Genomic DNA, 11,396 nt, shown 5'->3' with positions numbered 1-11,396 from the left:
TAATTAGTGAAATATTTTGGAGATATACTAATTAATTAAATACTTGAATAATACTTATATTTAATTTATTCTAACTTAAATTAATTTGTAGAATTGCTTTAAAGCAAGGCAATTAGTCAAGTGGTTTGACTTTGAAATTAACTTGAAACTTAGAAATCTTAAAGAGTAGTTTAGTCCACTTAGGGCTAGAGTCTTTGGGGACGTGTGACCTAAAAGGATGGGTTATAACAAGATTGTGTTGAACTTAACATTTGACTAAGTTGTCGTATTGTCGGACACTAGGAGCATCAGTTACCGAAAAATTTCTTTATGACGTGACAAGAAGGCGATGGATTTGGGACTGATGGGAATGCATAGGCTATGTAAGAGAATACGTGAAGAGCATTGGATTCCACGTAAAAGGATTTATCCTATATTTCTGACTATGGACTTTGTGTGTGTTTGTGTTTTTAAATTATTATAACATGCTATATTTATATGATTGGTCTGAGAGTTCGGGTAGCGTAGTACGTGACCTTGGGTTCAAATCCCTAAACCTTCTAGAAGAATTGATCAGTATATTATGGGAAGCTTAGCCAAGCCAATACGTGATTACGTGTGTTTGTGCTAAGCGGGGACCCATGATTGATTAGGTGGCAGTAAATACGGATTTTCAATTGCGAGTTCCTCTTTTTGTTTATCGTGGCACTCTCTATGGATGCTATTCTCTTGATTATAGCTGGCCATAGTCGTACCTAATGTGTATCGACCATCTATATTATTGTTATTTATGGATTTTTATGCATGTTTGCCATATTGCTGTACAGCCGAGTCATAAATGTTTTGTAAATTAGTACAAAGGAAATGTTTGAAGAACTTGTTTTGGATGATTTAAGAATCCAATGGAAAAAGATTTTCACTATGATTTTCACTGGGAAAAGTTTTGTGGTTTTTAAACCTGGCAGGGTCCCCTGAGAGAAGCTATGATCGTATGAGATGCTTACCTCCTATATTGTTTTTGGGTTCTTTGTTTATTGGATTTTTTATAGGTACGAGTATGGTAAAGAGACGAACTAGGACGAGCGTCAAGCAGAGTAGCATCTTGAGACTTGTCAACATCCTGGATTCAATTGGTGTTGTTGTTTATTCGATACTTCGTATCGAGCATGTTTTGTTGATTTCTCCTCTATTGATTTGAGATGGTTTTGAGTTACTTACTTTGATTATACCTTTGCATAGTTTTGAAACCTTTATTCTATGCTTGCTATGTATTTTAAATTTATGAAATTCTTCAAGGTTGTAATGAACTACAGTAACCTAGGGGGTTAGTTTTATAAAGAAGTTTTATTTTTACTTCACATGTTTTCCGCTATTTATTATCTCTAATCAAACCTAGTCCAAGTAATTAAAAATGCTCAACCTATCTTGGGTATCTTGGGAGATTAATGCTTGATGAGTGACATTAATCTTTTAGGGCATTCAAGATAGATGCATTTGTTGCATACCCGGAGTTCGGGGTGTGACACTCGGAGTACAAGTATTACTCTTTCGAGGTCCTTAGGACGAGTGCCGTTGTGGCATACCCGGATTTTGGCGGCTATAATGGACATTATTTGTTTTAGCCTTGTACTCAAGTTAATACGTTTCTGAGGTTAATTATCACAACAATGAACAATCCATTCTAAGAGCCAATGTATTTTAGAATCTTGATGTGACTCTTTTGAGTCATCATTGCTAGTTCAGCTGCTAAAGGGTCTAATCTTTTACCCATGTTGGCATCTGAAATCCTTGAGTCCTTAACGAATAATTTTGGATTTCATCAAATCCTTCACAACTTATGTTTACTGTTGAGCATTTCGTGTGTCACCGTTCATGTGTTATGATTTTGATATTTATCCATAGAGACCTACGTGTTTTAAACTGTTAAATAGATCAATCAAATTCCACACAAGACAATAGAACAAATTCTTTTCAAGATTCTATTTTCAGTTTCATATTAAAGGTATTCAGATATCACATAACAACAATCAAGTGCCACATATCTCTAATGTACAAACCTTTCTTAGGTCCTAATTAGTAACCATAATACCTTGAGGCTTTGTTTGGACTGCTGGATAAAACAGCACTAAATAGTAAAAATATCAGGATGAGATAGTTTTTCTTGTGAAGGAAGAAGAGGTAGATATGACCAAATGTTAGGAAAAGTGTCCATAAGAGTTCAGGACAATTGTACCCTCCAAACACATGGGTTACCTCAAGACATAATTTCTTCACTTATGACTTACTTTGGCCATCTTTACCTTATTCTTCCTCCACCAGAAAAGCTGCCTCAAAATGGAACTTGTACTAATTTGTGTTGATTTTTACTCTTTTGTATTGTCCAGACCTGTCTTGTCTTCCAAACAGAGCCTGAGTACTCAACTCCTTCACGAGGCTTTCTAAATCAAGCTAGCCATATATGTGGTCATTGTCATGGTTGTAGATCTTGTAGATCCCTGCAAAGTCCTAAAGTTAGTTTAGGTTGCATATCCATACTTTATCCAGCTAACAAAGATTGCCAAGCATAAGGGCTAATAAAATATGGGTGTCCGATGACACAGGTTTCAAAAGAAACCTTTGCTCATGTGCATGGTTCGTTGAACCCAAAATCAAATGCTCTTCAGCTTTTGCTTCAGTCACCCTTATACACCTTTCAACAAATATTTCTTGGTCTCCATAATTTTCTCAATCATTTACTCAATATGCAGACCCACCCGCCCATAACTAACATTCTTCACATGCATTGTATCACACACTTTCATAGGTTTATCAACATGATCAAACTCATGGCCCAAAAAAAAATAAATTAATCAACAAAATCCAACTCATGCATTTTATCAAATACAGGAGATTATTAAGTCAGCTCTCAATGAAAAGATTATTAACTTAGATTCTCAATGAAAGTATAAATAATGTGGAAACCAAAAGTACAAAAAAGGTAACAAAACAAGCAACCTCTGAAAGTCAAGGGGCCATGGCACCAAATCCTCAGAAATTTTAACTAATAGATTTTGCACTTGCAAGAATGTGATCATTTTTCAATCGATAATCAGCAAGGTAATATTACAGTGGAATTTCAACACCAACCTCTCAATAATGACACCGAATCCAATAAAAGAAAAAATGTAGCAAAAAATTAACAGACACTGGAAGGCCTAACTAAAATGATACAAAGGCTAATATAAAGTACAGTTACCATGAATTTCAATTAGCAACCAAAACAAAAGGAATGTATAATCCCATCGGCATTATATCCTCAGCAATGCCAACAACTTCAAAGCATGCTTAAGCAATGGCGTACTTGACCGTCTCCGACTCTGTGGGCCGCCACATAGACTTCTGGACACAAAGCAATCCCTCCTTGTCCTTGGAATAGGTCATGCGAACCTCCCAATTCATCGATCTCACCATGTTCTCCAGCTCATTAATAGTCTCAACATCGTCCCGCACGATAAGCTTTCCCTCTGGTCGAAGGATCCGATCAACCTCTGCAACTACAGCCACTAAATTGCACCTGCCACTCATAAACCATGGTAGAATTAGATACAGCAAAAAGAATTGGTGCATGCAACAAACACTCTTCTGCTGAGAAAATATATGCACACCTCGTTTTAACCTTGGAAAACAGATGGTCAGCATGGAGAAGATCATAAGACCTAGGATAGGTGCTAAATGATTCACACCAATCATGATATATACCAAACAGACCTCGCTCATATATTATGGGTAGTGTATCTGGAGCGTCTACTGACACCACATTCATAACCCAAATTTTCATATCTTTCAAAGCTGCAGCAAATCTGCAAGCAAAACCAGATGTCAGAAGTAAAGAAAATGGGCAAAAGAACTTGATGCAATTAGCTACATCACACAAATTAGGAAACAACCACCCCTCTAACTCAACAACTCACTTGTACAAATTCTACAGCAAGGTCAAGAACAATACCAAAGATGAACGATAAAGTAAAATTACAAAGAAGTTGGTTGGCTTTTCCATGGATCAATCAAGCAAAACCCATCAAAACAATGATGTGTTAGGAGACAAAACACACTATTCAACATGTTTAACAAGGAACCATTTTGCTTACCCTCCGTACACAGATCTCATGTCCATGACATTCCTAATAGATGACCAGTTTATCCCCATTCCATTTAGATATGACTTAGTCACCACGCGTTTCCAGTGCTCATAGTCTGCAGTGAAATCCTCAGGAGCAGGTTTTCCATAAACTCCGACCTGGGAACTTAACAACCAGTAAGGTGGCTTGTCCAACCTCGAGGGCCATTGCTCAGGCCATTCAGACCCCCGTTCTGATGCAGCTACAGGCACTTTGTGCATGCATGCTTGTAACGGCACATTCCTGAGCACAACAAACAAATTTAACATGGATTGGGGTAGATATAGAGCTTGAAAATTTATAGTTATCTTTGGGTTAGCATCAGACAAATTCTGGCAAGTGTAACACCCTTTCCAATTTTAAGAGGAGCATAGTTTTGTTTTTCCAAATGTATCAAAGTATTTTATTCTTTTCACAAAATTTTTAGAAACTTAAAGACCATGTCCATCTCCTATGTCAAAGAAGTTTCACAGGCTCATTCAGCCATAAAAAGAACTTCGTAATTTCAAGATTTGATGGCAACAAAATCAAATGACTGGAAAAAAAAAATATATATATATATATTGATTTCTTCATTGATTAAAAAAAATTTCAGTTAAAAGATGAGTACCAGGCTGCATTTGGATCATCAGAGTTAGCACAGATAGGAGGCTCGTTTTGTGATCTTTTCTCATAGCACTCATTGGAATTAGGCTTTTTGAATATAGCTGCACCAACCCCATTTATTGTATCCTTATTAATTGACACAAGTTTCCAGCATATTGCTTTTGTCAGTTCCTTCATGGCTGCAGATGATTCCCACAGAGATTTTGACTTATTAGAATTAATCAACCAACTCCAATTCAAAAGTCCCAGAAATATTAGGTTTAAAATTCAATCAACTCTAATTCAAATGTACCATTCCATATTTCAACATCTTCAGCCAGCTTCTGATAAACTGGAGTTGCAGACCATACAAAGAAACCACCAGGTCTCAACACACGATTCAGCTCCAATAGAAGCTTACCACCTGCATATCATGCTTATAGGTCAGAAAGGATGGCTCAACATCTATAATTTCCAAATTTAGGAACTCCACGGCCTGTTTGGTTCCTTTGTTCTTTTCTTCTTTATCTGAGTTACGTTCCTTTGTTTAAAAACAGTTTCTTTCATGAAAATCATGGACAACAGTGCAAAACATGAAGCCAAATGAGTTCTGAAAACTGTTTCCAGAACAATTTTCAGAAAACAAGATTGAAAAAACAAATCATCAAAATGGTGTTTTCAAAATCTGTTTCCAATTTTTCTTTTCAAAAAAAAAAAAATAATAATAATAAATATATATATATGCTTCCATTTTCTAAATCAGAATTTATAAAATAATTAAAACTGAACATTATTTATAATAGCTTTTGAAAACTCAGCCAATCAGGCCCCTAATTCTCAAGCATGAAACTGCATTTTAAACTAGAATCTAAACCTGGTTGACCTTTTTATGTGTATGGTAAACAAATGATATATTAACCAAAGGGCAAACAGGCCAGGACAATACAACACGATTGAATAAAAAACCAAGACACAGTTGATCTCATGTAATCAACACTTTTTAAAATAAACCACTAGAATACCTTCTATGTGCCAGGGAACCCTGCAGCGGGCACAGTGGACAACATCAAAAACTTTGCTTGGGAAGGGAAGTCTCTTTGTGCCCATCACAGCAGATATAGCTGGAATTCCTCTTTCAAGTGCAAACTGCACTTGAGCTTCATGCTCATCTTTTGGGGCCAATGACATTGTGAGGACATCTCTGTCAAAGAGATAGCCTCCAAAGCTTGCAACCCCACATCCAACATCTAATATGACACGTGATCGTTTTCCCCAGGCTACATCAGGAACAGACTGCAAGATAAACACATTCAAAATTAATTAAGCACACCTTAATTCTGATGAACACCAAGAGGAAAAATGTATCTAATTGTTCTCCAGCTGATAAATCCCATTCAAACTCAGTGTGATCCTTACTGTTAACTCACACGAATATGAATTTACCTATAGGGTAATGACAGTGTTTAACTGGTGGTGCTTGCTAGTAGGATTAAGTGGACAATCATTACTTCTAAGGATATGTATATGCTACATATGAAATAGCCACCTAATCAGTGTAGAATTTACAGTCACCTCGTAGAAAAGTACTAGAGGTGTTCTTTATGACTCAGCATATCTAACCAGAGAGTAGAAATTACAAAACAAACATGCATTCATGCACACACATAGACCGTGGCATTTTCTGCCAAGCAAGAGTTGATCAAAACATCAGGGAAAAAAGAGAAGGCAAAGATTGAATGCACAACTTGTGAAAGATGCAGCAAATGCCATACAGATTTAAAGAGGGAAAAATACACTGGCATACAAAGTAATGCATGTGGAATGGATCGTGAACAGGATCAAAGGACTAAAGAGGATTCACCTCTTGTATGAAATCTATATAATGAAGAGCACCACGCTTGAATTGTGTTCCACCACCAGGAAATGTTAGGTATTCACCGGTAACTTTGACCCAATTCTGATGCCCCTTAATTTGAGCAAGCTTGGTATGGGGAACATTGTAGTACCATATCTGCAACAATGCACCTTATCATTTTATCTTACAACGGAGAGAAAGACAATGTGAAAATAAATTTTGCACATTAATTAAATTATATACCTTTTCCCTGCTCTTTGGCCATTCAATTGAGTGTCTATATCCTTCTGGAAGAGGAAGAAGGCAAGTAGGAGCCTCTTCAGGACAGTGCCTCTCACGATGCTCATAATGTTTTGTGCTTGGAAGACTCTTAATGGCTTGCAAATTGTCAAGGCATGGGATGAAATCCGGCCCAGCAGTGGAATTGCAGAGTTTCCAGTTGTAACCAGTTTTCTGGACAGAAGATCGTTGGGCCTCCTTCTCATTCTTTGACTCTGTCGACTGAGTTGACCATGACCCATTTTGAGTTGTACTCTCATTCAAAAGCTCTGACTGAGCAACAGAAGGAAATACCTCATTCGAACTCTGGTTTTTGGCCTGCCCATTTTCCTTTTTCTCACCATCTGACTCTGTGTTATCAGTTTGCTCCACTTTCTCCGATATCTGAACAACCTTTTCTGCATCCTTTGTTTCATCGGAGTTGTCCAATTTCTGATCATTGTCAGCATCCGATTTCTTGTTATTGTCATCATCTGATTTCTTCTCATTGTCACCTGAATCAGACTTCTTCTCGTTCTCATCCAAATCATTTTTTTTCTCTCCATCTTTTGAATTCAATTCTCCATTTTCAACCTTAGAATCCCCATCCTCTGTTTCAGTTATCGACCCATCTTCTGTTTTCTCCTCAATCTTCTCTTCAGTTTTCTCCTCAGGCTTCTCTTCAGTCTTCTCCTCCAACTTCTCTTGAAGCTTCTCTTCACCCTGAGTAGCACCCTCACTACTGCTATCTCCTTTTGTTGCATCCTCAGGTAAATCACCTGGGTTATCTTCAAATTGCCTGGAAGAAGTGCCGTCATTGGTCTCACTCACTTGTTGTTCCTTCACCTCGGTCACGTTGTCTTGCTCCTTGACCTCACTCTTATTCTCCTGAGCTACATCCACATTTTGGACAGGTACTACAGACGACGACGTCATCATCCAAACCCCGACCAAGCACAAAGCCACAAACACTACAATGGTGACCGTCGAGCAGTAACTCGACGACGACCTCCTATTGTCTACTCTGGTATATTTTCCAATCGCCATGTTTTCCAACCACGATTATTCCCCAATAATCTACACCTGAGAATTGAAAACAAAAAAAAAAACAAAAAAAAAAACAAAAAAAGCATAAAATCAAAAACGAATTACGTCCTAATTCAGCAGATCCAACAAAGTTGTCTAGAATCGATCTGATCTACCAATAACAGAAATGAAAAAATAGATATAAACTTATGAAGCTACTAAAATTGGAAAATCAACGCAAATTGAATGCAAATAATTACTAAATACAGCAATCACTAACTCTCTCTATCCCAAGTATTAAACACCCGCAAAAGCGACTCAGACCCAAGTATCTACAACAATAATGGCATGAAATAGAGCGTAGATCTGCATGGAAGATGTGCAGGTTCGATGAAATCTAAGCTGCAAATGTGAAATCAATTGGAGGTACCTTGTTTGCGGCAAGAATGCGAAGCAGATCTGAGAGAGCAGAAGCTGACGTTATTCCTCCGTGTCCATGAGAAAGAAGCAGAGAAAAAAAGAGATGGTTGCTTGTGAGAGAGAAGAGCTCAATTAATAGGAAAGAGGAAAGAGAGAGAAGACCTTCTTGGTTGAATTATTTTATTATTATCTCAGTAGAATTATGAATTACAGAGTTCCAAGTTCCAGTTTATGCCGGCAAACAATTAGAGAGAGAGAGAGAGAGAGAGAGAGAGGACCCCATGAAAGCGGTGAAACAAGACAAGCTGCTGTAAATCCGGCAATCCGCGTACATACTGATAGGGGTTAGTTTCGTAATTTTATAATTAGATAATCTTTTTTTAAATGGGTTAATAAGATAATTATTGACAACAAAAAAAAAAACAAATTACACGTAGGTAGCTGAAGTTTGAACTCAGCCATCCACCTCTTGGTCCGAGACCCACCCCAACCCAGCCACCTGTCACACCCCAAAATGAGATTTAGCATTTTGGGCATGTGGCAGTGTCACATTAGTCTTTAATTTCAACATACTCTCATTAATCCTAAGTAAGAGCATGTCAAGATTGAAAATCAATGTAAGGAATAAAATTTAAACAAATTAAACTCCAAAACAGTGGGAAATTTTTTTTTTTTAATAACAAATAATTAGAGTATACTGAAATGGAAACTTTGTAAAATAGTGAGCTATTAGTTATTCACCTTCTAAGATAAATCAATTTCTAAAAATAAAGACAGACCCTTTGTTTTAAAATTAATAAACAAAACATCAAAAAAAATATTAAAATCCAAGTGAGAGTGAAAATTTTAATTTAAAATCTAATTTTTGGTGTAAACGAAACAACATAAAGAAGTATCAAATAATAAATAAGTAATTGAGGCATACTAATCCTTAAATAATTAACTCAGAGATTTCTCAACTAAAATAAGAAAAGATAGAAATAAAAGAGATAGTTAACAAACTCATCCATGATTGGGTCCTCTTCCTCATCACTTGAGTATTTGGATGTGGGTGGTGTTGGTATGCTAATCCTGGGTGAATTATCTCTACTTCCAAACCTTCATCCTTTGTTATCTGAAACGTCTATGAAGCTAGCTATTCTTTTGTCCTAAAAGTTTCATACAACTTAACAAACTGTATGGGGGTAAGTATCACCAAAGTAACTGATTACACACTCAACTAGCCCATCAAAACTCAATCAATTCAATTAAAAGTACGATTTAATAATGGTCTAAGCCCTTGCTGAAATGGTCTATGCCCAAACAAACAATTTAATAATTAATCGGCAACCTATTTAAAACATTTAAATAAAAACCAATTCTTTGAAAAATAAACATATTCATATTTAAAGATCGAAACCACAATTATACAAGTACAAGTATAATCAATTTCAAAGCTCAAAACACAATTTCACAAGCATAAAGTCATGACCATAATTCCCAACATAAAATCATGCATTTTCGGGTTGGGTATTATCAAACCATCTTACATCCATTTTTAATATGTATACAATATAATTAATCTCATGAAATGCATATGCATGTTAAATTAAATAACAATGCAAGCATATCTTTTTCTCTATGACATTGCAAACCTATCAAAGTTTATAAACAATGGACTTATTCCCTAATTTATAAACTTAATTACCGATATCTCTCATATCTTACTAAAGAGTAAGATCTATATAGATAGTGAGATGTCCTTTCATTGAAGTAAATAAAAACTCACTTACTTCCCGTCTAGCATATTCTTTATTTCTCATAACCACTGTACAAGATACATGTATGCATACTTTCAGGGAATTGAACCCAAGGATAGAGTAAGAACTGTACCCATTTATCTCTCATTAGGAAGTCCAAACACTAAAACCACATTAGTGTAAACATTCTTGATTCAATAAATATGAATGATAATATATGTCTTGGCAGCCTCCATGCAAAGTATGGCTGCCCTCAATGCCTCATATGTATAAATGATGTCATATGAACATGAAATGACAATCTAATTATATAATCAATTCATTTATTTCATTATATAACATGCTTTATAACACAATAAGTATAAAACAATTAAATAAACAACCATGTTTATATTTAAAAATCTTAAATCCGAAACCAATATCAAGGTCAAATAATCACATATTTCTATTATTGGTTCAAACCCTTTTTATCCTTGTAAACTAGTTCTTAACCTTTAGAACTTTCAAATTTTACAACAAGATGAAAATCAAACCTTAATAATTTCGAGTACCACCAATTATGCAAGTTCTAATTCGTTTAAGTCAAGGTAATCTAATACCCTTCCAAAACCACATTAAAATAGCATGTAGTTTATTACTTTCCAAATTAAACCAATTTAAGTAGTCCAATTAGAATCTTAGATCCTAGGCTAGTTTATTTTAAACTAAACATGCAGCTCTAGTGATTCAATTCTAAATAGATTCATATAAGTCCACTCATTTAATCTTAGGAAAAATAAATTAATTTATTTCATCCTCTTAAGGCAAATTGAAGTCATCAACATGCATATCAAATTCAATTTATTCTCGGTTTCAAAGCAAATCAATTACCTTTTCTATAACTAACCAAATAAATTATAATTTTCTTTCAAGGTCAATTAATCAATTCAAATCAAACATGGCAGCCAAGAATAAATCAAACAAATTAAAACATTACTTTGAATCAAACATTCAAAGTAACAAGCACATCCATTAAATTAATTAAGAATTAAATCATATTGAACATAGAGTTTAGAAAGGACTACCTCCCCCTTCCTCAATTGAAGCTTCTTGTCATTGTGGTGATTCACCAAACTGAAAATCAATCTCAAAACAAAAAGGGGATCAGATTTCACATTCTAAAACTCAATTGGGGTTTTTTAGGGTTTTAATGTCGTATTGGCTAAGTTGAGTGGCATCCGAGACCTCTAACCAATAAATAACCATACTATGACCTCAAACAAGTTATAATTCATGTATGTAAGCATAATTGAAACCTTAAAAATCAACACATAGCCTTGGCCAAAAATAGGTATGATGAAGCCTAGTTTTTGTTAAAAACTATGAGGTTTTGACAAC

At 35.5% G+C, this 11,396-nt stretch overlaps 1 protein-coding gene across 1 annotated transcript; it reads right to left on the bottom strand.

Annotated features, from left to right (window-relative positions):
- Positions 1-2,955: 2,955 nt before the first annotated feature.
- LOC147283616 (S-adenosyl-L-methionine-dependent methyltransferases superfamily protein) lies at positions 2,956-8,528 on the bottom strand. The gene is made up of 9 exons (XM_086243670.1): positions 8,291-8,528; positions 6,820-7,917; positions 6,583-6,732; positions 5,744-6,014; positions 5,035-5,145; positions 4,747-4,921; positions 4,107-4,379; positions 3,624-3,818; positions 2,956-3,532 (listed from the first exon to the last, which is right to left on the bottom strand). Exons 2-9 carry the CDS (start codon positions 7,879-7,881, stop codon positions 3,304-3,306), a joined length of 2,466 nt encoding a protein of 821 aa, XP_086099796.1. The 5' UTR covers positions 7,882-7,917; positions 8,291-8,528; the 3' UTR covers positions 2,956-3,303.
- Between the last annotated feature and the right edge of the window lie 2,868 nt (positions 8,529-11,396).

This window comes from Dryas octopetala, chromosome 5 (assembly GCF_963921425.1).
Source record: "Dryas octopetala chromosome 5, drDryOcto1.1, whole genome shotgun sequence".
Classification (NCBI taxonomy): domain Eukaryota; kingdom Viridiplantae; phylum Streptophyta; class Magnoliopsida; order Rosales; family Rosaceae; genus Dryas; species Dryas octopetala.
Note: the sequence above shows the minus strand (reverse complement) of the source record. Positions and strands in the feature narration are given on the sequence as shown.

Bases quoted from the DNA above. Each gene is read 5' to 3' on its own strand.
- LOC147283616 (XM_086243670.1), bottom strand. From the start codon at position 7,881: ATGGCGATTGGAAAATATACCAGAGTAGACAATAGGAGGTCGTCGTCG. The intron at 6,015-6,582 runs GTGAATCCTCTT...TTTATCTTGCAG, and splicing joins ATATAGATTTCATACAAGAG to TCTGTTCCTGATGTAGCCTG. The intron at 5,146-5,743 runs GTATTCTAGTGG...CATGATATGCAG, and splicing joins GGTTCCCTGGCACATAGAAG to GTGGTAAGCTTCTATTGGAG.